The sequence below is a fragment of the Xenopus laevis genome, chromosome 6L, assembly GCF_017654675.1.
Source record: "Xenopus laevis strain J_2021 chromosome 6L, Xenopus_laevis_v10.1, whole genome shotgun sequence".
NCBI lineage: Eukaryota > Metazoa > Chordata > Amphibia > Anura > Pipidae > Xenopus > Xenopus laevis.
The window spans coordinates 139,748,904-139,776,827 of NC_054381.1; the positions used below are offsets into that span (position 1 = coordinate 139,748,904).

General features: G+C 41.6%; 1 protein-coding gene across 4 annotated transcripts; it reads right to left on the reverse strand.

Moving 5' to 3' along the window:
- Positions 1–590: 590 nt before the first annotated feature.
- On the reverse strand, positions 591–27,658 carry mtdh.L (metadherin L homeolog). Of its 4 annotated transcripts, none has more exons than XM_018268161.2 (13): positions 27,084–27,658; positions 20,911–21,012; positions 20,161–20,245; positions 19,736–19,903; positions 17,717–17,929; positions 10,910–10,996; positions 10,418–10,516; positions 9,011–9,132; positions 7,572–7,679; positions 5,817–5,924; positions 4,983–5,096; positions 4,566–4,725; positions 591–3,129 (listed from the first exon to the last, which is right to left on the reverse strand). In XM_018268161.2, exons 1-13 carry the CDS (start codon positions 27,435–27,437, stop codon positions 3,059–3,061), a joined length of 1,791 nt encoding a protein of 596 aa, XP_018123650.1. In that variant the 5' UTR covers positions 27,438–27,658; the 3' UTR covers positions 591–3,058. The 4 variants fall into 4 exon arrangements, with proteins under 4 accessions (XP_018123650.1, XP_018123647.1, XP_018123652.1 ...); XM_018268158.2 differs by having other exon boundaries at positions 20,911–21,015; positions 27,084–27,657; XM_018268163.2 differs by lacking the exon at positions 5,817–5,924 and having other exon boundaries at positions 27,084–27,657.
- Positions 27,659–27,924: the final 266 nt, after the last annotated feature.

A 27,924-nucleotide genomic window follows, 5' to 3' on the forward strand; every position in this document is an offset into this window, starting at 1 on the left:
TGGACCACTTTTCCGCCAATTTTTTACAGGGATGATTTTGCTTACAAGCGGCAGACCAGAGTTTTTGAGAAATTAGATCTATGAATTTTTAATATCGGATTAATACTTTTTTTTTTCAGTTACTCTCGGGACTAGTTTCATCAATCTAGTTTCTAGGGGCCAAATTACCCCAGCAACCATGCATTGATATGAATAAAAGAATTGAATATGAATAGGAGAGGCCCCGAATAGAAAGAGGAGTAATAAAAAGTTTGTAGCCTTACAGAGCACTTGTTTTCAAATGGGGTCACTGACCCCCATTTGAAAGCTGGAAAGAGTCAGAAGGCGGGAAATTCAAAAAAATAAATGAAGACCAATTCAAAGTTGCTTAGAACGAGCCATTCTATAACATACTAAAATTTAACTTTTAAGGTGAACCACTTAATGGTCAGGTCATGGCAAAAGGCTGATGAGTGCTAAGCCTGCCACAGAGTGAAGATGCTGTGCTGATTGGGAAGAGAATAATACATGTCATTACCTGTAATATCTGTTTGAACAACAATATGTTGACATTACCATCCCTTTAAGACAAGATGCGGCAGAGACGCGGACACTATGGAATTTGCAAGATTTATTTAAACAAATCAACTTAGAAATTTCACAGAATTAAACAAAACTTCCGAACATGTAAACATACTTTTCATGTTCCTGAAACGAGATTGTTTTAATACACTGGTGTAAAAATTAGTAAGTTTACCAGGAAAAAAGTTCCATAAACAACACTTAACATACTCACTCATGAAGCCCCCTTAAAGGAGAAGGAAAGGTTAAAACTAAGAAAGGTCCACCTAAATATACCAGAAAACCCTCAAAAGTAATGCTGCACTGAGTCCTCTGTCAATTGAAACACAGCATTTCTTTCCTTCTATTGTGTACTCATGGGCTTCTGTATCAGACTTCCTGCCTTCAGCTTAAACCTCATTGCCCTGGGTATGAGCATGCTCAGTTTGCTCCTCCTCCCATCCCCTCCCTTCTCTGCTGTAATCTGAGCCCAGAGCTATGAGTGAGCAGGTAAAGACTCAGGCAGGAAGTGATGTCACACCAAGCTAATATGGCAGCTGCTATCCTAAACAAACAGAGTTTCTTACTCTAATCTATTGGCAATAAAATGGCATGTAGCTTTCCTTCTCCTTTAAACACCTGGGTAGAGACAATAGCAGCAATTCAGTGTATTGCAGTCTACTCCGGCAGAGGACAGCATAATGGCACCGAGGTGTGGGTCAGTGAGTTTTCTCCGGTGCCATTGGATAAAGCAGGACAAAATAAAATCATTCATGGCTTTGTTTCATACACGTTTTATAGTGATGGTCCTTGTCAAAGAGCACATTTTGGTAAGGCTATTTACAAAATATGACTTCTCATGCACATTTCTGAGCTATGAACTTTATCTGCGGGGTCAGTAAAACAGGAGGACGGTGCCTGTAGGTAGCAGTGAAACGTCGCCCTCTACAGTCTGGAGCTGGAAAGCTTTGCCCCCAAACCATAGCCACCGGCCATAATGAAACAATTATTATTTCTGGAATCTACAGATATGTTCTACATACTACAGATTAAGGCAGTAAAAAACATTCCTGATTATTGGAGGTCTTCGCAACGTCAATTAAAGCTGTCCAAAGCCGCCATATCCCCTTTTAGTACATTTCACATTAACAATGAAAAGGGTGGGGGTTATTTATAAACATTGGGCAAATGTGCACCTGGGCAGTAAACCATGGCAACCAATCACGTGAATGCTTCAGCCATGGCTGGAAAAAAAACTGGTTACTGATTGGTTGCTATGGGTTACTGCCCAGGTTAGAGTCCTGCAGTGGGTCGGGTACCCGCAAAAAAAGCAGGTGCCCTGCGGGATGAGGGGAGGATTTTCAGGTGTGGGTATAGATGCAGGGTCTGCAGGTCATGTGGTCTCATCTAAATTTCTTATCTTATGCTATATTGTCTTATATTTTACAAAACTTTTTTTTCTGTCCCTGCCCACTTTTGATGGTCACTTCTGGTTTGCAGCAACATCACTTCCTGTTCAATAGAAGTCAGTGGTCTGGATCGGGTAGAGGATGAAAGTGGATAAATATGCAGGTTGTAGTTGGGGTCGCTGGCTACGGGTCTTAAAAACTGGTTCCGCACAGGACTCTAGCCCAGGTGCAAATTTGCACAGTGTTTGTAAATGAGTGAGAGAGAGCGTGTGTGTGTCCAATGGGATGTCAAAGAAAAAGTAAGAATAATTACTTACAAAGGTCATCATCATTTTCATTAAAAAACATGATTTTCTCAGTCATACTATAGAAAAAACTGTAAATGTGGTAAAGCAGGGCAACTGGGGGGAGGGGGGTCTCACCAGATATAGAACTACAACTCCAATCATTCCAGCTGCCTGTGGAATGCTGGTAGTTGCCGTAAAGTCAGCCGGATAAAAGTACATTAGAACAGGAAGAGACTTATTAAACATTCCATACTTGCCTAAAAAAATTTAATTTCGATTTATACCGAGACAAAATACTTTGAGGGCAGGGGGAAAAAAAAGCTACACAGTATATGATCCACACGTACTCCATCGAAGGATATTCCACTTCAGCGCTGCAAATGTCAGCATTCTCGCCGTTACTGTACTGGTGTTGGTGATGCGGCACATTGCTTGTGTGTACAAGTGTGACATTGAAAATACAGAAGCGGCAAATCAATCTTCCACCACTTGAGAGACAACATAGGGCACAATATGAATGTAAACAGGTCACTGCTTTGTAAAATCAGGAATTAAACACTTTTTTCTCCTATCAAATTGCGTGTGTTCCAAGTTGGCAAAAACAAAACCACATCTTCCAATGAATTTCCAGTACTCTTGCATGATGACCGCGGAGGTCAGAGTTCATTTGTTTCTCCTCCTGTCTTAGATCAAATTTGACAGCAGTTGGTTTTAAAAATAGACCAAACATATAAAAATTCTGTACATGTTCACAAATTATTGCATAAACAGCATAACTTCCGAGATAGTGTCTGAACATGTGCTCCATTCATCAGGGGACGATCACGTTTCCCTTCTGGCTTTCTTCTTCTTTTTCACTTGTTTTGGAGATTCCCAGTTCTCTTCGGATTTAGCTACAAAAAAGAAGGGTTGATTTCTGTGAAAATAACTTTAGAGCAACATGACACGGCCATAGTTATCTTTATCTTGAGTGATCTTCTAACACAGGAAGATGTAAAGAAAAAAATCCCTCATAATCAACCTTTATGGTTAAATTTATCATGGTTGGTGCCACAGGACGAACATGTGGTATGAATCATTTTGAAAATTCACTGTAGCCCTGCAGGATTCCTTTAGAACATTATTTGATTACACAGTAACAACATCAAACAAATTTTATTAGATTCAGGGAAGTGGTTAGCATTAAACGGCACCTATTTCCCTAAATTATTTTCCACACCAAAGGTGCTAGGACACCCGCAGCGGGTGGGAGCGCCCATTTTGAGCAGCCATGTTGGGGCACACGCATGTGCATAAGGAACACATGCCAAACTTGGCCATTATTTGCATACACATGACATCGGCCGCTCATTATGCTCTAGCGCACTGAAAAACATGGCTGCTTGCACTGGAGGGAGTGTCCTAGCTCTGGTGGGGCCAAGAAACTACTGTTACCCCAACCAGAGTGAGGGCTCTATTAGCCAACACCTTTGATATATTTTAGGGCAATAGGTGCCCTTTAAAGTATATATTAGAGCAGCTCATGTAATATACAGTACATAGGGTTTAATCAGAGTTTAATACTGCTCCATGTTGGACAGGTTCAAAGTGGCCATAGACGTTACAATCTTTCAAGGAAAATAGCTTTCCAAGAAAGATTGTTTATTTCAATACACACGTGTAGAGCTGAATTGTCAGATATACCGGTAGAAACAATCGAATTCTACCTGTATTCAACGATTCAGCACTAACAATGACCGATGCTGCTTAGAATTAGCCATTCCATAACATACTGAAAGTTAAATTAATGGTGAACCACAACTTTAAAGGAAAACTATACCCCAAAATGAATACTAAATTTGATATAAACTGTTGCTTAAGTGGCGTATCTCTTGCCTTGAACCACCATTTCGTGATGGTCTATGTGCTGCCTCAGAGATCACCTGACCAGAAATACTGGAAGAAGTGTTGACGCAAAAGACAGAACTGGGTCTGTTAATTGGCTCATGTGACCTAACAAGTATAGTTTGTTTGATATGTTTGTGTGCACAGTGAATCGTATGATCCCAGGGGGCTGTCATTTTTTAAAATGGAAATTTTCTATTTATGATTACCCAATGGCACATACTACTAGAAAAGTATATTATTATGAAAATGGTTTTATTTACATGAAGCAGGGTTTTACATATGAGCTGTTTTATGCAATATCTTTTTATAGAGACCTACATTGTTTGGGGGGGTATAGTTTTCCTTTAACATATTCCAGCAAAGACAGAAAGGGATCACCCAGATGCTGCAAAGTTGAAAGACACGACATTTAAGCTCTGAACACTCTTAATTTCTGGTTTACCTTGTGAGGGCGGAGGCACACTATTCTGCTTGCTATTGGAAGAGCTTTTCTCCTGTTGCGGTTGCACTTGGGAAGGACTCTTTTCAGAAATGCTGTGTTTGACAGATACTGAAGGCTCGGTAACTACATTATGATGACGAGTCTCCTCTTCAGGTTGTTTCTAAAAAAAACAAAAAAAAAACATGGTAATGGGCTGTAATAAAAGGTGCAGCATCAAATACAAGGTTGAACAGGAGGGTGAGCAAATAATAATGTATGACAGCATTATAGGACAGCTGAAAAGTTGAATAGCAAAACTGCTGTGAAGGAAGGGTCAGTTGGAGAAGAATAAATGGCAGGGCTCTGCAGCCAAGGCACATCAAATATGGCCGTCAGTATGTAGGAAAAGGAAATGCAGACTAATCAATGGCATGTTACCTTAGGTTCACTAGCCTTTACAACCACGGCAGGACTAATTTTCGCTGGTTGCAGAGGAGCTGGTGTTTTATCCTCTTGGAATTCAACTGTTTCCCCCTCGAGATTCTCTGTATCCTAAAGAACGAACATGAAGATTTAATATGGTATCTACTGAAAATAGTTAACTCTGTAAAGCATTACAGTCAAAATAATTTTTGAACTGAAAACATTTCCAGTTTTGCACTGAAAAACCTAATCTGTATATAATATTTAGGGGCAATTTATAAATCTTCGCCTGTCTGAGTCGGTGTAAAAAAATGCAGAAACTGCTAGCGAATTCTTGAATTTGCTTCTACTTGCTGCAGTTTTTTTTTTTTTTTTTTACACAAGGTTTTAGGTAGAGAGCAATCTACCTTTGGCTGAAATTTGCTTCTGGGGGCTGGGGTGGGATTTTTCAATACTATTTGGCAGCAAGCTAAAGCAATCCACTGTAACACTTTTTTTTTTTTTTTTTGCCTGAACCTGGATGGGTATAAATGTCACTTAGGGGGTTATTTATCAAAGGTGGAGTTTGTGAGATTTTTTATATCTCTAAAAAAAACACAATTTGGAGGAAAAACCCAAATACTCCAATTCATCAAGTTATCGGCGAAAAAAACCCCCTCAAATCAATCGAATTTAAGTTCTCCAAAACTTAGAAAACCTTTGATAAATAACCCCCCTAGTGTACACCTAGTGAGAAATATTCCTACAAAGTAGCACTGCACGATTTCTAAAATGAAATTTCTGGCTGTTAATTGCAAGAAGTTTTCGGATATTTACACCGTTGATCATTTGCAATATAGATTTCCCTACCTGTGCAGAACCAGATTCCTCTCCTTGCTTCTTTTTTTTCTTCTTCTTCTTGGTTTTGCCACTTGCTGCAGCTTGAGCAGAAGATTCTTCCTTTTCTTCTTCGGATACCTGAATTGGTGGAATGTCATTTGTAATTCGTTATCAGCTCCCATATTCCCACTGTGCTTAAAGATTAATGGAACCTTAAAGGAACAGTAACACCAAAAAATGTATATGTTTTAAAGTAATGAAAATATTATGTAGTGTTGTAGCTACTGTGTAGCAATAGCGGAAATTGAAAAAAAGTCTATATGGCACAGGTTAAATAGTGGATAGCAGATGACACCATTATGTTCTACAGAGCTTATCTGCTGTGTAATTTGGAGCATTTTCTCCTTTAAATGGCTGCCTCCATGGCTACACTTCAGCTTATTTATATAATCTATAGTAGTGTTCCTGAAGCAAACACACCAGTTTTACCAGTGCAGGGCAACACTGCATTATATTTGTATTACATTAAAGGGGACCAGTTACACTAAAAAAAAAATATTCCAAATCCTATTTTATCATGTTAGTCAAGCAAAATTAACTAATTATACTGTATAAATTATTTGAATCTGGTTTACTTCAGTCTGGGAATTCATAATTATAACAAGCAGGCAGGAGCCATTTTGTGGACACTGTTATTAAGACAAGCCTTGTATCATCTCAGAATCTTGTTTGTGCACCAGAATGGGGGACCTGATGTCCATCCCCATGCCCTGGCTACACAATTTAACGGTAAAGAGAACTGGGGGAATGTGGGGAGAGCAGTGAATGGAAAATGAAAGTAATAGCCTGCCCCTCCTCTATGCCTAGGCATAGAGGAGGGGCAGACAATATTTGATTGACAGCTGAAATTTTTAAATGAGTTTACAACAGCTATGAACTCAAATAAAAAAATGAATTTGGATTTCATGTTTAATTTGTAAAGGACTTTTATTATACAGTTTTTTTATGTCTGGTGACAGGTCCAATTTAATTTTTTGATGTTACTGGTCTTTAAAAAAAAAAAAAAAAAAAAAGAAAATCTGAAAGCCACATTTAATCCTCTCCAAGAACATGAAGGAAGCACTTATCCATAAAAAAAGACCCTTAAAGGGGGAAAAAAGTTTTTTCCTCAAACTTTTTTTTTTTTCATCCTAGGTCGAGTTTGGGAGGTTTTTTTATACCTAGAATAAACTCACAATTTGAATGTTTGCCTATTTATAATAAAAAAAAAAACCTCAAATGTAAGAAACTCAAATCAGTGCATTTCGGCGGAAAAACACGAATACTGCATTTGATCAAGTTATTGGCAGAAAAAAAAAAAAAAACGAATCACTCGAATTTATTGAGTTTTCCAAAACAAAAAAAACCTGAACTTCATGAAGGTTATTAACATCTTCAAATGGTTGAAGTGACCTCTGCCATTGACTCCTACATGACCTCGACAGGTTTTAGCTGAAGTGTTTTCGGATTCAAGCTTTTTGCAGCTTCGGGGAATAATAAATCTTGAAAAATGTGAGGGTTTTTTTTTTATTCAGAAGAAACTACCTTTGAAAATTCGAATTTTTCGGGAAAAACAACACAACTTATGATAAATAACCCCCCTAGTGTACACCTAGTGGGAAATAGTCCAAACACCTTCCTACAAAGTAGCACTGCATGATTTCTAAAATGACATTTCTGGCTGTTAATTGCAAGAAGTTTTCGGATATTTACACCGTTGATCATTTGCAATATAGATTTCCCTACCTGTGCAGAACCAGATTCCTCTCCTTGCTTCTTCTTTTTCTTCTTCTTCTTGGTTTTGCCGCTTGCTGCAGCTTGAGCAGAAGATTCTTCCTTTTCTTCTTCGGATACCTGAATTGGTGGAATGTTATTTGTAATTTGTTATCAGCTCCCTTTTCCCACTGTGCTTTAAGATTAAAGGAACCTTAAAGGAACAGTAACACCAAAAAATGAATGTGTTTTAAAGTAATGAAAATATCATGTAGTGTTGCCCTGCACTGGTAAAACTGATGTGTTTGCTTCAGAAACACTACTATAGTTCATATAAACAAGCTGCCGAGTAGCAATGGTGGAAATTAAAAAAAGGCTCTATGGCATAGGATATATAATGGATAACAGATAGCACCAGAATGTTCTACAGAGGTTATCTGCGGTTATTATTTCCTTTGAATGGCTGCCCCCATTGTTACACAGCAGCTTATTTATATAAACAATAGTAGTGTTTCTGAAGCAAACACAGCAATTTCACTAGTGCAGGGCAACACTGCATTATATTTGTATTACTTTAAAACAAATACATTTTTTGTAATTGGTCCTTTAAAAAAATAAATCATAGCCAAATGTAAACCTCTCCGAGAACAAGAAGCACTTATCATGTCTGTCTGTCTGTCTATATATATACACACACACACACACACACGTTACTAATGCTGCTCCAGCAGAATTTTGCACTGAAATCCATTACTCAAAAGAGCAAACAGATTTTTTTGATTTAATTTTGAAATCGGACATGGGGCTCGACATTTTGTCAGTTTCCCAGCTGCCCCCAGTCATGTGCTCTAATAAACTTCAGTCACTCTTTACTGCAAGTTGGAGTGATATTACCCCCTCCCTTTCCCCCATCAGCCTAACAACAGAACAATGGAATGGTAACGAGATAGCAGTTGCCAGATAACAGCTGGCTGGTAGATCTGAGAACAGCACTCAATAGTAAAATCCAGGTCCCACTGTGACAAATTCAGTTACAATGAGTAGGAGAAACAACAGCCTGCCAGAAAGCAGTTCCATCCTAAAGTGCTGGCTCTTTCTGAAAGCACATGACCAGGCAAAATTACCCGAGATGGCGCCTACACACCAATATTACAACTTGAAAAAAAAAAAAAAATACACTTGCTGGTTCAGGAATTAAATTTTATATTATAGAGTGAATTATTTTCAGTGTAAACAGTGTAATTTAGAAAAAAAAATACATCATAAAAATCTTGACAGAATCCCTTTAAACTATTGAACACATATACTGAATTGCCATGTCTTTCTTTTCTCATTTGGACAGAGGAATGTACCAGTAATACACCATGTTCCTGTCAATCCTTTACTGGATTCAATGAGCAGAAATAACCCTTAACAACAGATAACCTTCATTATATAATTTTGTCTAGAGAAACTTAGTTGGCCATACAAACCTTTGTAAGTTGTTCAGGCTCTTCAGCTTGTGGAACATCCACCGGCTCTTCTTCACCACAGTTCCCCCATTCCTCTGCTGGTGCATTCCAGTCAGAGGTGGGGTCAGAAGAATTCAGGCCATCTGCAGAGATGAATTGCTAGTTTATACCATCAATGATTTCAAGAGAAGACTAAGGTCTATAGTTTTAACATTGCGATATGCACCATGACATCAATTGTGCTCAGTATGAGGCAACACTAAGGCCTTGCCAATGTTAAGTATAGGGCTATATACAGGCATTTATAGATCAATACTTAATTATTTATATAGTGCTATTTACAGAGCTGTGGATTTGGAAGCAATTTCAGTATCTAGAGTACCGACTTCTAAAAACTTTAAATACAAGCACTAAAAATCATCAAATCGGATTTAAGAGCTTCTATGAAGGAGGATACGGCAGAAGCAATTTTATTTCTAAGAACAATAAATTTGGATTGTAAATAACAGCTATATGCCATGTTCAGTTTATATATAAGTTGGTTTCGATTTTCCAATCGTTTTTTTTGTGTATATAGTAACTTTGATTTGTTTTAGAATTACAAAAGGAAGTGGTTTATATTTTTGAGCTTTGACAGTTATAAAAAGCCTTATATGTAGTTTACTTAACTTCTTTCAATCAACATGGAAAATACTGTTCATTTAACAGACTAATGTAACAACAAAAAATTAAAGCGTTTTAAAGTAATTAACATAATATACTGTTGGCATGTACTGGGAAAAGCAGTGTTTGCTTCAGAAAGACTACTATAGTTTATATAAAGAAGCTGTTGTGTAGCCACGGGGGCAGCCATTCATGCTTGAAAAAAGGAGAAAAGGAACAGGTTACATAGCACATAACATAAGTCCTGTCCAATACAATGGTGTTTTATCTGCCTGTGCCTTTTCTCCAACTTGAATGGCTGCCCCCATGGCTACACAGCAGCTTGTATATATAAACTATAGTAGTGTTTCTGAAGCAAACATGCCAGTTTTACCAGTGCAGGGCAACCTTACATTATATTTTAATTACTTTGATACATTTTCAGTTTTTGATGATACTGTTCCTTTTAAAACGGAGAAGTCGGAGGTACCATTAAACTGAGGAGTTTGAGGATTTCTGTACAGACTGCAGAGCCCTGGCTACTTATCTGCAGTGCTGTATAAAGTTTTAATTTTCTTTTAATGCCCCAAGATACTATAGATGTATAATTTCTTTTTTTTGGAGCACCATCACTGGGATATGGGTAGCCATATGGGCCTACTAATGCAATGGTTTTATAGCAGGGACTTAGGATCGCCTATGCTACAAAAAAAAAAAAAAAAAAAATGTATAGATTTAATACTTTCCATACTTTACATAGTAAGCAAAAATAGGAAATGTACTTACTTGGGCCAGACCATTCATCATCAATACACGGTTCATTAGGAGCAGAATCCCACTGGGTTTCAGAGGTAGCCGGCTGAGAAATGGGTTCGGTTACAGAAGCTAAGGAATAGAGAGACAAAAAAAATAAATACATTGTGACTATATATATTTATCTGGATGCACCGAATCCACTATTTGTGATTAGGCAGAATCAAATTTGAATTTGCATATGCAAATTAGGGGCAGAAAAGAAAAAAGCTCCTTGTTTTGTGACAAAGTCACGTCATTTCCATTACCGTCCCTAATTTACATATGCAAATTAGAATTCGGCTCCGCCAGGCACAGGGATTAGCCCTAATCCTGCTGGAAAAAGGCTGAATGCTAAACCAAATCCTGGATTCAGTGCATCCCTACTAAAAATAAGAAAAGAAACCCTTATGGCTAGTTTTTAACTATACCAGCAGAACTTCTCCAGAGAACCAACACACTACTTTAAGCACCAACTATACTTACCGGGAATTGAATTCAGTCCCATGGCGGTAAATGACGTTTGTCTCGGTTCAGTTACAGTCATTCTTCCATCCACATTCGACCATGCAGCTAGAAAAAAAAAAAAAGAAAATTTATGTACTTACTGTTAAATTCTTTTCTCTCCAGTCGTAAGGGGGACACAGGGACCGTGGGGTAAAGGGTCCCGCCCATCAGGAGGAGGACACTGATGACATCAGAGCTGACAGCCCTCCCACTCTCCCTTTATCCCCTGTCATGCCCAGAGGGCGTCAGTTTGTAACCAAGAACTAAAAACAGGAACGTAACTGCATAACAAACTCTCACCATGGAGAAAACAAGAGAACAAGAGTTCAGGGGGGGGAAGCCCTGTGTCCCCCTTACGACTGGAGAGAAAAGAATTTAACAGTAAGTACATAAATTTTCTTTTCTCTCACGTCTAGGGGGACAGAGGGACCGTGGGGACGTACCAAAGCACCCCCACAGTAGGGAGGGAGAACTCTGACAGTTTAGGAAACTACTGCCTGGAGAACCTTCCTGCCGAAGGCTGCCTCTGCAGACATGTAGGTATTAAAGTGATAAAATTTTGTGAATGTATGTAGGGAGGACCATGTAGCTGCCCTACACACTTGCTCAGCTGAGGCCGAATTTCTGAAAGCCCAAGGAGGTTCCTAGGGCTCTTGTGGAGTGAGCTCGAAGCTTAATGGGAGGCGTCCTCTTCCGCGCCAGGTAGGAACGTCTCACTGTCTCTTTGATCCAACGAGCAATGGTGGTTTTGGAGGCTGGGAGGCCCTTCCGGGGCCCCGAAGGAACAATGAAGAGAGAGTCCGTCTTCCGAATGGCCTTTGTACGGGAGACGTAGGATTTGAGAGCTCTGACCACATCCAAGCGATGCAGGCGTGCTTCCTTGTTGTTGGACGGTTTGTTACAAAACGAAGGCAGAATGATCTCTGAGTTGATGTGGAAGGCAGAAACCACCTTGGGAAGAAAACTGGGAACAGTGCGAAGAACAGCCTTATCTTCGTGGAAAATTAGGAATGGCTCCACACAGGATAGTGCCCCTAGCTCCGACACTCGCCTGGCCGATGAGATTGCCACCAGGAATGCCGTCTTCCATGTGAGAGCGTCCAAACCCACATCGGGAAGTGGCTCGAAGGGAGGATCGAGAAGAGCAGACAGTACTAGATTCAGGTCCCATGGTGGTATGGGTTGTCTGAATTGAGGCGAAACACGGGCGACGCCCTGAAGAAATGTCCGAACATCTTCCTCTAGAGCAATCCTCTGCTGGAAAAGGATGGATAGAGCCGATATTTGAGCTTTGAGGGAGCCGAGGCTGAGGCCTTTGTCTAGCCCTGCTTGAAGAAACTTCAGAATCCAGGGAAGCCTGAAATCCCCAAAGGTAACCTCCTCTGAGCTACACCAGGAACGGTACGTTTCCCACACTCTGTGGTAAACTTTGGAAGTGACCGGTTTCCGTGCTTTGATCATGGTTTGTATGACGTCTTCTGAAAACCCTTTCTGTCTCAGTACTGCCGCCTCAAGAGCCATCCCGTTAAGGCAAAGAGCTGAGGGTTGTGGTGAAAAACCGGATATTGACGTAACAGCTGAGGAGACGAAGGAAGTGTCACTGGAGGCTCCAAGGACAGATCGAGGAGAGCGGAGTACCATGACCTCCTGGGCCAGAGAGGTGCCACGAGAATCACTGTGACTGGTTCTCTGGCGATTTTTCTTAACACTCGAGGTAGCATGGGAAGTGGAGGGAATACATACGCCAGTCGAAAATGCCAGGGCATGTTCATGGCATCTATGCCCGCAGCCAGAGGGTCTCTGCTCCGTGCGAAGAATGTGGGCACCTTCCGATTTCCTCTGGTTGCCATGAGGTCGATCTGTGGCCGTCCCCACTTGGCTACTAGCAACTGAAATGCGTCCTGGTGCAGTTCCCATTCGCCTGGGTCTAGTTGGTGACGGCTGAGGAAATCGGCTTCCACGTTGTCCACTCCTGGAATGTGGATTGCGGATATCTGGGTGGTCGTTCTTTCTGCCCATTCCAGGATGAGGGCCACCTCTTGATTTGCTAGTGCGCTTCTGGTGCCTCCCTGACGGTTGATATACGCCACCGCCGTGGCGTTGTCCGACTGGATCCGGACAGCTTGATTTCTCAGCAGGTGGTCCCATACGAGAAGTGCTTTGAGGATGGCTCGCAGTTCCAGAATGTTGATCGGTAGACTCGTCTCGCCTGGAGACCAGCGGCCCTGAGAGGATAGGCCCTGGAACGTTGCCCCCCAGCCCGTGAGGCTTGCATCTGTGGTGACTATCTGCCAGGACGGTTCCTGGAAGTTTCTCCCCTGGTTGAGACGGCCTGGGGTCAGCCACCAGTTCAAGGATTTCCTCGTTGTTGTCGGGAGGGCTATCCTCTGGCGAAGGGATGTCCTGTTCCACCGTTTCAGTACGGTTGTCTGAAGTGGCCGGAGTCGAAACTGGGCAAAAGGCACCGCCTCCATCGAGGAAACCATCAGCCCTAGGACTCTCATGCACGTCTGGATCGTCGGAAACGTGGAGGACCGCAGGGACCGGACAGCTGCCTGGATCTTGGTCTGCTTGTCGAGAGGCAGGAATATCTGTTGCCGGGCTGTGTCGAATTGCAGACCCAGAAAGAGCAGGGACTGGCGGGGTGTTGGAGAGGACTTTTCGAAGTTGATTGTCCAACCGAACTTCTCCAGACTGTGTATGGTGAACTGAATGTTGTGTTCCGCTATGTCTTTTGATCTGGCCTTGAGAAGGAGGTCGTCCAAGTAGGGCATTATGAACACACCCCTCACACGTAGGAAGGCAGCCATGGCAGCCATTATCTTCGTGAATATCCTCGGAGCAGAGGACAGCCCAAAGGGCAGGGCCACAAACTGAAAATGAAGGTTTCTGTAAGCGAACCTCAGGAATTTTTGATGTTGAGGGAATATCGGAACGTGCAGATAGGCGTCTCGAATGTCCAGAGATGCCAGGAAGTCTCCATGCTCCAGTGCCCTGATGACGGTGCGAACCGATTCCATCTTGCATTTGTGGTATACTACCCACTTGTTCAGCTGTTTGAGGTCGAGGATGGGTCGAAAGGAGCCATCTTTCTATGGCACAATAAAGATGTTCGAATAAAACCCCTGAAATCTTTGATGAGGAGGGACAGGGACTATGACCCCAGTTTCTGTTAGAGAGTCTATGATGGATAGGAAGGCTCGCCGTTTTGTGTCTTGCACTGGCACTCTGGACATGAAAAAATGACGTGGGGGAAGCTGATGAAACTCTAGCCGGTAACCGGAGGAGACCGTCTGAGTGACCCAGGAGTCGTCTATGAGATGGACCCAGGTATCTGCAAAAAACTGAAGTCTTCCCCCTATTCTTCCTACATCTGGAGGATTCGTGGGGACATAGTCAGGATGAGGAATGCTGGTCTCCTGACGTCTTGGGCTGAGGTTTACGATGTTGCCAAGCCGATTTCCCCTTGTTTGGGAAACGACTCTTGAAGGAGGAGTGTGAACTTGCGGATGGATTGGTCTTGTTGTGGCGAAAACTTTGGTTCCGAAAGGACTGTCCCTTCCTGAAGGAGAAGGCTGACTTGGCTCTTTGCTGAGGCAGGAGCGTGCTCTTGCCCCCAGTTGCCTGAGAAATTATTTTGTCCAACTCATCCCCAAACAGTTTGGAGCCTTGAAAAGGGATAGAGATGAGTGACTTCTTGGAACTGAGGTCCGCAGACCACAGTTTGAGCCAAAGAGCCCTGCGGGCCGCTACTGAGAGAGACGATGCTCTGGCGATAACTCTTGCTGCGTCAAGAGAAGCGTCCGCTAGGAATTGGTTGGCCTCTTGGATGTAGGAGGCTAGTTGAACAATCTGGTCTCTTGGACCCCCGTCTTGTGCAATCTGTAGTAGTGAGTTGGACCAGGTCTCGACCGCTCGGGTCACCCAGGCGGAAGCTAGGACAGGTCGAAGTGCCGAACCCACCGAAATGAAGTTGGCCTTGAGTATGCCCTCTAGTTTCTTGTCGGTGGGGTCTTTAAAGGCAGATGCATCCGGAACAGGCAGGGTAGTGGCCTTGGAAAGTCGCGAGACAGGCGCATCCACCACTGGGGGTGTGCTCCACTTATCGGTACATTCCTTGGGAAAGGGGTACTGTTTGGTGAAGTGTTTGGTAACTTGAAACTTTGTCTGGATTTTGCCACTCTTCCTGGACTATGGCCTGTAGCTGTTCGTGAGCAGGAAAACAAACAGATGTCTTGTGTTTTCTCTTAAAGAGAGTCGATTTTTTCTGAGCTGCATCCTCTTCATGGATATGCAGTGTCTCTAGTACTGCCCTTATGAGGCAGTCAACCGCAGGGGCTGCTTCAGCCGCTTCGTCTTCCCCAGAGTCAGACGCATCTGAAGAGGAAAGAAGTTCCCCCTCACTGGCCTCTTCATCGGAGGAAGGGAGTGTAGGGGACCCCCTAAGTGCATCTTTTAGGTTGTGTGATCGCTTGCGCTTGGTAGCGGTCATAGGTTTGGCAGTAATTTGTGCCAGCATTTTGTCAATAGAAGTGGCTAGTTGGGGAATGCATTGCAGGCTGGAGAGGGACTGAGAGAGTGAAACAGCCCACCCTGGTGCGTCAGAGGTGCCTAGGGAAGCAGGGTCCCCTCTATGTGAAGGCCCAGGATCTGAGGTTGCTGGGGCTGTGAGGTCAGAGGCTGTAAAATTAGAAGCCTGTGCCTGGAGGTTGCTACAAGCAGAGCATAGGGGATCTACTTGGCCCTCCCGGAACTTTGTGAGGCATTTAGAGCATGCAAAAAACATGACTGATTGGTTAGAGAGAACGCCCCCCCTAGAGAAAAGTTCCCCCCTGCCTTCTGCCATGTGAGAGAGAGTGTTCGCAATATGCGCTAATTCCCCAGGTACCTGAAACCTAAGAGGCTGAGGGAGAGAGGAAGGGCTGTGGTCCGAGTCTTTTAGGCTGCTTAGCTGCCGAGCGACGCTGGGCCCTTGTCTGAGGCGGGAGGAAAACGCGCGAAGAGAGCTGAGCAGAGGGGAGGCGCGCGCCGTGACGTCACCAGGGCGCGAATGCGGACTATGGCTGCTCCTCCCCTCCCCGCATGGACGGCTCGCGAAGAGGAGCGCGCCGGGTTTAGAGTGGCAGAAGGCAGGTGGGACTATATGGGGGCGTCTCTGTGCCTCACCTGTCCGGTAGGGAGAGCGCTAATGCTGCGCATTCGTCTCTCCCTGGGAGTGTTGCCGGTGCGCCAGTCGGCTCCTCTTCTTAGGACCTCGCCGAGTCGACACCGGTCTGCGTTGGGGGCTAGCACGAGTGAACAGGCTAAGCCTGACACGGCATTACCCCTGGTGCTGATGCTAATCATCAGCCGACAAGTCCTTTCGTTGGGCCTACCTAAGGCCGGTCCAACCTCCTGAGGAGGACACTGAAAAAACTGGCGCCCTCTGGGCATGACAGGGGATAAAGGGAGAGTGGGAGGGCTGTCAGCTCTGATGTCATCAGTGTCCTCCTCCTGATGGGCGGGACCCTTTACCCCACGGTCCCTGTGTCCCCCTAGACGTGAGAGAAAACATAAAATGATTTCTCATAGAACCCTAAACCCTTATAGTGTAAAATGCATCTTTCTGCTAATTATTTGCAAAAGTTAGCAGAAGGGTTGGGCTAAATTTGCTGGCCATATAATGAGAATGATGTGGCACTTTATGTTTTAGTCATAATACAGTAGGAAGTTACCAAGTGCTATGTTAGCCTACAAACTTACAGCTAGAATACCCAAACAACAAGTCTTGAACATGGCCCTAATTTGCTGTAGGCCTTTATGGGTTTAAGAAATAATATATGCAAAGTAATGTTGCACTGAATATGCTCCTTGCAACAACACCCATATTTTTGAGAATCGTAAATGCCAATAGATAGTTTCAATGTATTGGCTTTGGGTATAAAGGGAAAAAAGCCACATAAGCACTAGCACATTTGCGCTTTGCTATGCAGTATGAAGCAAGCATGATCATATATGCTACTAGTTGGATACAGGGAAGCCATGTACATGCTCATCTAAGTACTTCTGTGATTTAGTCATTTTTACTTCGTTTTCATTATGTAAGCAACTTTACACTTTTGAAAAAAGGTCTTAAGAATATATATATATTTTTGCAACTACAAAGGATAAGACCACATGGGATATAGGATAGGCCCATATGGATGCAGACTGTCCTAGTAGCTACCTAGGCACAGAGGCTTTGATTCACTTTACTGCCGAGTTGCTCTTTTAACTATTGCAAGACAGTTTTGAATGCAAGAGTGTGTACCAAGCTCTCAGTTGCACTCAAACAGCTCCTCCACTTTAGTGAAAAAATATGGGCAATATAAAGCAGGTATACAGACCTGTAGTAGGGATGCCTCGAATCCAGGATTCGGCTAGGATTTGGCTTTTTCAGCAGGATTCAGATTCGGCTGAATCCTTCTGCGCGTCCAAACAAATTTGCATATTCAAATTAGGAGGTAAATTGCATGACTTTTTGTCATTAAACAAAGAAGTAAAAAATGTTTTCCCCTACACACCACTTATTTGCATATGCAAATTAGGATTAGGATTGGTATTCGGCCGAATCTTTTGCAAAGGATTTGGGGGTTCGGCCGAATCCAAAATAATGGATTCAGTGCATCCCTAATCTTTAGCCCAGAGAGAGCTTCAAACCGTAATCAAAAAAGTGTCCTTAACCTTTAGATTTTATTGAAAGACAACAGGATATGCAACTACCATGGCACTGCAAAAACAATCTAACTGTAAAGTGTTATTACTTACATATGCCAGGAAAGATTGGACGCTCGCCCCAAGATACACCCCACTCTTTCCCATTAGCGTCGTTCGCATTCTGATTCCAAGTGGAAGGCTCTGCTTTCTTCTTCCCAGCTGAAGTTGAAGGTGCCCACTTTTCCTCTGCAAGTTGGATGGAGTGTATCTTTGATGGCTTCTCACTCCAACCACTTCCATTAATCACATTATTGTCACTTGTACCTAGAAGAAAGGTGGTAGATGTTTTTTTTCCACTTGCAAACATATGCCAACGTGTTCTCTTTCATAAATAGCAAATGTTCATGGCTAGTGTATTACTGACTACATGAACTCAGAGCCATTATTTATCTCCATTTACTTTCCAGCATGACCACTTAGGTACAACATGCACAATATGATTATAGGAAAGGGGCCTACAGTGCTAAACTTCCATGGTATGTAATGTACTGGATATTTCAAGGTTAATAACCCACTCAGACTCTCCAGCCACAATAAATACCAAAGGGAAAGAATAAAATGTGAACCCATTCTAAAGGCCCAAGTCTATGTTGCTGTGTTCTGTAATGCATTCAGAGAAGCATTGAGGAGGCCAGTAAGGGGAGCCAATCAAGTCACTAGACATACTGTAAAGCTCACAGCAATTGGTAGTTCGGGATTCGGACTTTTTCAGCAGGATTCGGATTAGGCAGAATTCTTCTGCCTGGCCGAACCGAATCTAAATCCTAATTTGCATATGCAAATTATGGGCAGGGAGGGAAATCGCTGGACTTTTCGTCACAAAACAAGGAAGTAAAAGAGGTCTTCCCCTTCCCACCCCTAATTTGCATATGCAAATTAGGATTCGATATTTGGCCAAATCTTTCGCGAAGGATTCGGGGGCTCGGCAGAATCCAAAATAGTGGATTCGGTGCATCCCTATCAGGAAACTTCACTGCTGTGTGGCAGAGAACATGTTAATACATAGGAAGCACGAGTTAAAGGAACAGTTTAGTGTAAAAATAAAAACTAGTTAAATAGTGTGCAGAACTCTTTTTGTAAAAATAATTGCTATGACGTGGATGGGACCTAAATCACCTACATTGCAAACTTGGATTACACTAGTAAAGTAAACTTGCCTCATTAAGCTTACTTTCTTAGCTAGAGGCTCACTAAAGAAATTTGATACAATATGGAGTCCATGGCGGGAGGCAGAGCTAGGAGGTTGCGGTTTCCTCACATAAACTACAATCTATAAAAGGTGTAATATAAATAGCCAAGAGCACCATTACTTCTGACAGATTTTACCCTGGTTGTTAGTTACATTTCTCAGGTATGAATGAATAGTTGCCTAAAGTTTGACCGCACAAAGGTATCAACTGAAATGTAATATCAATGCATTGTAAAATGTACTTGTCATGGAAATTGTACTTGATAACTTAGCTTTTTTTATAGTACGGTTTGTTTTAAGTTATATGTGTGTAAAACAAACATTATACCTTTAAAAAAAAAAAAAAAAAATAGGCTATGCAAAATAAAAAATGTTTCTAATATAGTTAGTTAGCCAAAAATGTAATGTACTACTTCATGCTTTGCAGCTCTCTAACTTCAAGTTAGTCAGCTACTATAAGGGGGGGGCCACATGGGACATATCTGTTCAGTAAGTTTGCAATGTATCCTTAGCATTCAGCTCAGATTCAAAAGCAACAGTTATGACCCTTCAAGTCACCAATCAAGTCACTGATTGGTTACCAACTGGTAGCCAATCAGTGGAAACCAAGAGAGCTGCAAAGCAGGAAGTAGTGTTCTGGCTATTATATTAGATATCCAGTCACTCCAGTTTTTATTGATTACATATTTGGCTAACTATATCAGAAACACTTTTTATTTTGCACAGCCTATTTACCCAGTTTTTATTTTTATACTGAACTGTTCCTTTAATAGTTACTCTGTCTCCACTAAGGCTCTTTTCTGCCTCAACTACATAGGAACAAAAGGTTGCTGGGAGCGTATCTCGACTGTGGACATATATCTTTTTTCCCCTCAGTTTACCTTTGGATTTCCTGGTGCCGGCAGAATAAGTTGGTCCAGATGAAAACTGCTCACTCACAACAGAACTTATAGTTTCAACAATGCTGATATTTAAGTCAGAGTCGGTTCCCTTATCACGCTTACGTTGTTGGCGCTTTTCCCGGTTGCTGATTTTAGTTTCCCAATTGCCTGTAGAAGGAAGCACAATTTAGAGATCATTTGTTTTATTAAAGGGAAACTCAATCACAATATCTTTTTAAGTAAAAATAAATGCAAGTCTAGGTAACTACCCAATAAACAAATACAATTTTCAGTGTTTTAAGTTATTCTAATATGCAATTAAAAAAAAAAACTTGCATTTTTTCATCCCTTTAGCCCTGCTGGTTCTGACTGTGAAGCAACAGCAAAGATTCATGTGAGAAAATAATGACCTTGTGGCATATTACCTTCTTCAGATTCTTTTTTATCTTGATTTGCTGACTGTTGTGGTTGCTTTGCATCAGTTTTAGGTTTCTTCTTATTCTTTTTTGTCTGTGAAAGGAAACACAGCAAGTCAGTCACTGCTATAGAACACACAATACAGCCACTGATGGCCTTCATAACGCTAAATCACCAGAATGTCACACAAACTTGTGACAAAGAATCTTAAAGCAGCATAAACAACTAAATATTCTTTACAATTTGTAAAGCACCCCTTGTGGACCCCAGTTATTTACATGAAAGTGCTGGCTAATGCCCTCCTATTAAATAACTTGCAAGTCCTAGTATTTTTCTATAGAGGCATGGCAGTTTCATCATGCCTGCTGTCCCAATAGTTCATTATCTGACTCAATATATGAATAGTACAATGGGCTGAGAATGATGCAGAAATGTGTGTAACCATTTAATACATTATAGAATACACTATATGCACACATAAACATCAGTATTATAAAATAAAGTTGTATAGCACATTCATGTAAGCCAGTCTACAAACTCAAGGCATACGGAAATTAGAATTTTACAGTGGACAATGCACAGGAGCACTGTATTTACATAAATGAAATGGATGACTTATAACGTATAAAATGTATTTTAGAAAGAGGTAACTATGTGATGACAGTATCCCTTCAACTAGCTTTAAACCCTGGCATTAAACTGTGCCTGGCAAGTGCTTTATGAATCTATAACTTCATACAAGTCTTTAACCAATGTACCTTTTCGTTCTTCTTTTCAGCTTCTGAGGGCTGTTTCTGATTTTCCTTTTTATCTATGGTTGTTATGGCCTCCTCCACCAGCTCCACAGGTCTTCCATTAGGCTGCTTAAAGAAGAAGGAAAGGTTAAAATTAAGTAAGCTTTATTAGAAAGGTCTATATGAATACACCAGTAAACCCTCAAAGTTATGCTGCTCGGGAAAAGAAACACCTCATTTCTTTCCTTCTATTTTGTACTCATGGGCTTCTGTATCAGACTTCCTGGTTTCAGTAAAAACCTCCAGGGCTAGGGTTTGAGCATGCTCAGTTTACTCCTCTATCCCTCCCTCCTGTAATCTGAGCCCAGAGCAAGCAGGGAGAGACTCAGGCCAGAAGGGATGTCACACCAACCTAATCAAACAAGAGAGAGCTTCTAGAGCTGTTTATTCATGTATGGTAAAGCATTCAACAGAATATAGTGTTATAGCTTGCACTATTGTGGTGATCTATTGGCAATAAACTGCCCTAGTAGTTGTCCTTCTCCTTTAAAGAAATACATATTGTGAAATTGTGATAAGGTCAATATATGGAAAAATCTGGATATTTCACACAGCTTTCTAGAAGCAGTAATGACGCGCATGTAAGCAGTGGTGCAGGTAAAGCATACGTAACAATGATACAGTATACTTCGGAAAATAAACCAGTTCCGTAAGAATGGATTCTTTATTTTTCCTAAAAGGATCAGATTTGCATAACTATATTTACATAAGGTGGTAATGGAGTGTAGAAAGAAAAATAGAAAGAAAATTGGAGCATCTGCGCGGAAAGAGGATTTTAACGGAGCGCTATGTGACAGCACAGACGATCCTCTCGCCATAGAGAACACTGGGGAGTTTTTGGCAGGGCCCACAAGCAGCTGATAATATTAGTGCAAGTCAATGGTTAAAGAGTATAGACTTAAGGGAACAGAAACACCAAAAAAAGTGTTTTAAAGTAATTAGAATACAGGTATGGGACTCGTTATCCAGAATGCTCTGGACCTGGGGTTTTTCAGATAAAGGTTTTTTTTTTTCCGTAATTTGGATCTTCACACCTTACGTCAACTAGAAAATCATGTGAATATTAAATAAAGCCAATAGGCTGGTTTTGCTTCCAATTAGGATTAATCATATCTTAGTTGGGATTACGTATAAGATATTGTTTTGTTATTACAGAGAAAAGAGAATTTTTTTAAAAAAATTTGGTTTATTTGGATAAAATGGAGTCTACAAGAGACAGCCTTTCCGTAATTTGGAGCTTTCTGGATAACGGGTTTCAGGATCACAGATCCCATTTATACACGTTATGTGTTTGCTTTAGACAGACCACTATAGTTTATGTAAATAGGCTGCGGTATAGCCATGGGGACAGACATCCAAGCTAAAAAGGGAGAAGGCTTCTTAGCAGATAACAGATAATCTTCTTAATAGAATACAGAATACAGAACCTGTTATCCAGAGTGATCGGGACCTGGGGTTTTCAGGATAAAGGATCTTTATTATAATCTTTGATTAAAATGGAGTCTATGGGAGATGGCCTTTCCATAATTCGGATCTTTCTGGATAACGGATCCCATAACTGTAAAATGAAATTCTACTAAATTAATCTGTCCCTATGTTTCATGTGCTTGAATGGCTGCCCCATGGCTACACAGCAGCTTGTTTATATAAACAATAGTAGCAAAGATATCAGTTTTACTAGTTCAGGGAAACAGTGCCATATGTTTTTTTGTTTTAAAAAAAAACTTTTTACAATGACTTTCTATTTTCTATGTGTGACCAATTTTCTAATATTTTTCACCTTCTGATGCAGCCCTGGGATGGGGGTCGCCGACCCTGTAAATAATTCTAAATGGATACATTTAGTTGATACATTTCTTATCTTTGTCCCTGCTGAGCAGAATCTATGGATTTCATTACAGGCAGCTGTTAGAATTGATACAATAGTTACTAATATTCTAGAGATGCTGCTGAGAAATGTATCAACTAATTGTTGCAAAATTGTAACAGTTCAGAATCAGCACCTGAATTACTGAGCTGCCAGACTCAAACACCAGAGGCAGGGACATTCAACTTTAAACTTAGATTTTGGAAAAACAGTAAAAAAGAAATAATGGAAAGTATTGAAAAAAGTCTTTATTTATGGGAAAGAATCTAAAAACCAAAAAAAAAAACTTTTTGGAGCAGGCACTCAATGAAGGCAATCTTCCACCAGGAGGATAAACTTCTAAGTGAAAAGTTTGCGTCCACAGCTTTACGTGTTTTGTGATAAACACTTAATCTTTTTTTAAACTGATTAAGTGTTTATCACGAAACGCGTAAGGCTGTGGACACATTAAACTTTTCAATTTGAAATGTATCTGACTGGTGGGTAGGGATGTAGCGAACTGTTCGCCCGCGAACTAGTTCGCGCGAACTTCGACCGTTCGCGAACGTTTGGGAACGTTCGCATTTTGAGTTCGCGTTCGATTCGAATACAAGTCGTTCGACCATTCGAATCCCTTCGACCGCTAAAAATCGAACGATTTCCATTCGTTCGAACGATTGTAAGCATTCGATCGAATGAAAAGCATTCGATCGAATGGCTTCGATCGTTCGATTCGAATGAAAATCCTTCGACCGAACGATTAAAATCCTTCGATCGTTCGAATCGAACGATTTTAGCGGGTGTTCGAAGTTCGCAAACTGTCCGCGAACGTTCGCATTTTTTGCCGGTGTTCGCGAACACCAAATCGGCAGTTCGCTACATCCCTACTGGTGGATGATGCCTTCATCGAGTGCCTGTTCCAAAAAGTTCTAAAAACAACTGAATTGAAAAAAAAAAAAAGTGTTTGGAAGGTGAACAACCTCTTTAAGATACATATTTTAATTCTTTGGTGTTACTGTTCCTTTAAAGGAACAGTAACAGCAAAAAATAAGTGTTTTAAAGTAGAGATGCACCGAATCCACTATTTTGGATCTGGCCGAACCCCCGAATCCTTTGTGAAAGATTCGACCGAATACCGAACTGAATCCTAATTTGCATATGCAAATTAGGGGTGGGAAGGGGGAAACATTTTTTTACTTCCTTGTTTAACGAAAAGTCAAGCGTTTCCGAATCCAAATCCTGCTGAAAAAGGCCGAATCCCAAACCGAATCCTGGATTCGGTGCATCCCTACTTTAAAGTAATGAAAATATCAGGTAGTGTTCCCCTGCACTGGTATAACTGTTCTGTTTGCTTCAGAAACACTACTATAGTTCATATAAACAAGCTGCTGTGTAGCAATGGTGGAAACTGAAAAAAATCTATATGGCACAGGTTAAACAGTGGATAACAGATAACATCATTATGTTCTACAGAGCTTATCTGTTATCTTCTGTGTATCCTGTGCTTGAATGGCTGCCCCCATTGCTACACAGCAGCTTATTTATATAAACTATAGTAGTGTTTCTGAAGCAAACACAGGAGTTTTACCAGTACAGGGCAACACTGCATTATATTTGTATTACTTTAAAACACTTTCACTTTTTTATGTTACTGTTCCTTTAACAATGAACTTGTTAGTGGAAGTGTAAAGCCCATGAGCTGAAAGTCTGTTATACTTGCAGCACAATGGCTCTTATTTTGCAACAAGGACTCCCTGTTAGAGGCAAGCACAGCGTGGGGGTGTGAGAACACTTTCCAGCTATTCAACACCCTCTTTCTCAAGTTCCTGCGGCTGCCGAGAAGAACCAACGATAATAATAATAAGATAAGGACTAACGAGCCAGGGCATTTTAGTCACACAAACGTGGGCAAACTGCTCATGGAATGATCACAGGCCCAAGGGGGGGCACAATCCTTAGCTGGTCCGTGAAGCACGAGGTGACTTGTGTGACATTGGCCTAAAGCAATATTAGGGATTAAGTATTTAGCAGCATGTTAATCTGATCATATACAGTACCCAGCAGAAAGGCTGTCAGTGTATAGGTTATATACAGCTAGCCATGCATAGAGCTCTTCTTTTTTAACTGCATTACCCAATTCCTCTGTGTCCTACCACACCCCACGAGTTTATACGCTTTGGGGTACATCGATTAATGGGTTAAAAGGTTTGCCATAGAAACTCACAGCTCTGTGCTTCATGATTTTTAGACCTATATCAAAGGATATATTTGATTCTCCTACAGGTATAAACGTATATATACTTAAATCTACAAGAAAATCATATAACATTGAATAAACCCAACAGGTTGGTTTTGCTTCCAATAAGGATTAATTATATCTTAGTTGGGATCAAGTACAAGCTACTGTTTTATTATTACAGAGAAAAAGGAAATTTGTTTTAAAATGTTTTGATTATTTGGATACAATGGGGTCTATGGGAGACAGCTATTCCAGCGTTTTCTGGATAACAGATTTCAGGATAACGGATCCCATGCCTGTATATTAAAGGATATATTTGATTCTCATGTAGTTATTGGACCGGTTATCCAGAATGCTCAGGACCTGGGGTTTTGCCGACAATGGATCCTTCTGTAATTTGGATCTTCAGAAACATATATCTGCTAGAAAATCATGTAAACATTGAATAAACCCAAACGGGCTGGCTCTACGTTCAATAAGGGTTAATTATATCTTAGTTTGGATTAAGTACAAGCTACTGTTTTATTACTACAGACAAAAAGGAAATTCGTTTTAAAAATTTGGATTATTTGGATACAATGGGGTACACGGACAGTTATTCTGTAATTCTGAGTTTTGTGGATAACAGATTTCAGGATAATGGATTCCATAACGGTATATTAACGGATATATTTGATTCTCATACAAGTATGGGACCGGTTATCCAGAATGCTCAGGACATGGGTTTTGCGGGCAATGGATCTTTCTGTAATATGGATCTAGAAAATCATGTAAACTTTGAATAAACCCAACGGGCTGGCTCTACTTTCAATAAGGGTTAATTATATCTTAGTTTGGATCAAGTACAAGTTACTGTTTTATTACTACAGACAAAAAGGAAATTCGTCTTAAAAATTTGGATTATTTGGATACAATGGGGTACACGGACAGTTATTCTGTAATTCTGAGTTTTCTGGATAACAGATTTCAGGATAATGGATTCCATACCTGTATATTAAAGGATATATTTGATTCTCATACAGGTATGGGACCGGTTATCCAGAATGCTCAGGACATGGGGTTTTGCGGACAACGGATCTTTCTGTAATCTGGATCTAGAAAATCATGTAAACTTTGAATAAACCCAATGGGCTGGTTCTGCTTTCAATAATTATATTTCAGCTTGGATCAAGTACAAGCTAATGTTTTATTAATACAGAGAAAAGGGAAATCATTATTGAAAATGTGTAATATCGGGAGACGGCCGTTCCATCGTTCAGTTGGATAACGGGTGTCCGGATAGTGGATCCAACGCCTGTAGCAGCAAACTGGGGAACTGCTGGCATCACTAATAAATCTCTGGCAGGATAGTATTAAGCTAAACAAATTGCTTTCTGTAGGTGCGAATAAATGGCTATGCCAACGCAGCTATTAGTTAATAATAATAAATGCTGCCAATACAGGTCTGCTGGGATACTGTGCATTTTACACAATCAGACACAAGGCTCTATATTGTGTATAGGACCACGACCATATTAGCAGCCGTATAGTAATATATTATATTTATGTGGGCTTGTAATGGCATTGCTTTCTGCAGCTAAATACATAGGTATATTAGACGTAGGCTAAGCAGGCCTAGAGCTTGTACACTACACGTACTGGGAGGAACACGAGGCAAGTAGTGACATAAATCAGAGCTGACACTCAGATGTCCACGAAATGCACACTTGCAGTTTAAAAGGGACGTAAACCCTAAACGAACAATTTCACTACAGGGAAATGGTCTTATGGTTGGCATTTGTAATTGTAACAATTAGGGTTTGATGTCCCTTTATGCACTGCTGTCACCAGTCTGTTCATGTGCTGCCTGTGGCTACTTTGTTTCAGAAGTCAGAAGCAGCAGTACAGGCAGCATCAGCAATTACATTTACAGAGGAGTGTAGGAATGGCTGGAAAGTTACTGGGAAGTTGGTTAGAATTAGATTTAATATGAAGCTGCTATTTCTATGGTGTTTAAGAGGTGGAGGGCTCCAGTAGACTAATGGGGAGGGAGGGATGAGCTGGCAGTTGTACCTTTGTCTTCTCCGCTGGCTTCTTCTTGTTCTTTTTCTTCGGATCCTCGGCTTTGACGGTCTTGGGGACGGGGATTGGATCCTCCAGCTGCACCGGCGCTTCTCTCTGCTCCCTGACCCGCTTCTTCCCGGCGGAACTGCGCCCAAGGGCCGAGGCACACAGGAACAGGAGGAAGAGGCCCAGGATCAGCGGCAAGGCCAAAAACACCCAGGCCGGGTAGCGCTGGGGCTGCAGGCCAAGGTCCACACCCAGCTCTGTACGGAGAAGGCCGAGCCCGGTGCTGACCAGCTGCCTTACACGGGCAGACACCTCCTCGGCCTGCTGGGCCGCAACCTCCTGCCAAGCAGCAGCCATGGCTCTACCACTGCCAGCTACAGACTGCTGTCCCTCTCCTTCCTGTCCAGCCTCTTAGTGGGACAGACACGCACCAAAAGGCTGACAGAAAGCGAAACGTAGCGTCCTGGCTCCGCCCAGGCCTAGCGAAGCAACGTCATCACTCCGGTCTCCCAGCCGCCATTTTGACATAGGAGAGAAAGAGGCCGGGACGCTACACGCGCGCGTCACGTGACTCTCTGGAACTGCTGACGTGGAACCACCAGGGCTCCGCATCGCATTCTGAAGTTCCCTTCGTAGCACCGCCCACCAGAGGGGAACGCCGGGAGTTCTAGCAAGCAACAATGACACAGGAAGTTTTATCCCTCACTCAATCCTTTGTAGTCCCATCAGTTATAGTCAGGGCTATAAAAAAAATGATACGACTTTGCCAGTTGTAAATATGGCGCTGAAAGCGTTTCCGGTTCTTGTGACATAATCACCACACAAGCGATTTCGAAGTCTTTTC

Excerpts from the sequence above, each read along its gene's own strand:
- mtdh.L (XM_018268158.2), bottom strand. The coding sequence starts at position 27,437 with ATGGCTGCTGCTTGGCAGGAGGTTGCGGCCCAGCAGGCCGAGGAGGTG. Across the intron at positions 10,517-10,909 it reads GGGACTGAATTCAATTCCCG|CTTCTGTAACCGAACCCATT; the intron begins GTAAGTATAGTT and ends TCTATTCCTTAG. Across the intron at positions 9,133-10,417 it reads TGATGAATGGTCTGGCCCAA|ATGGCCTGAATTCTTCTGAC; the intron begins GTAAGTACATTT and ends TCATCTCTGCAG.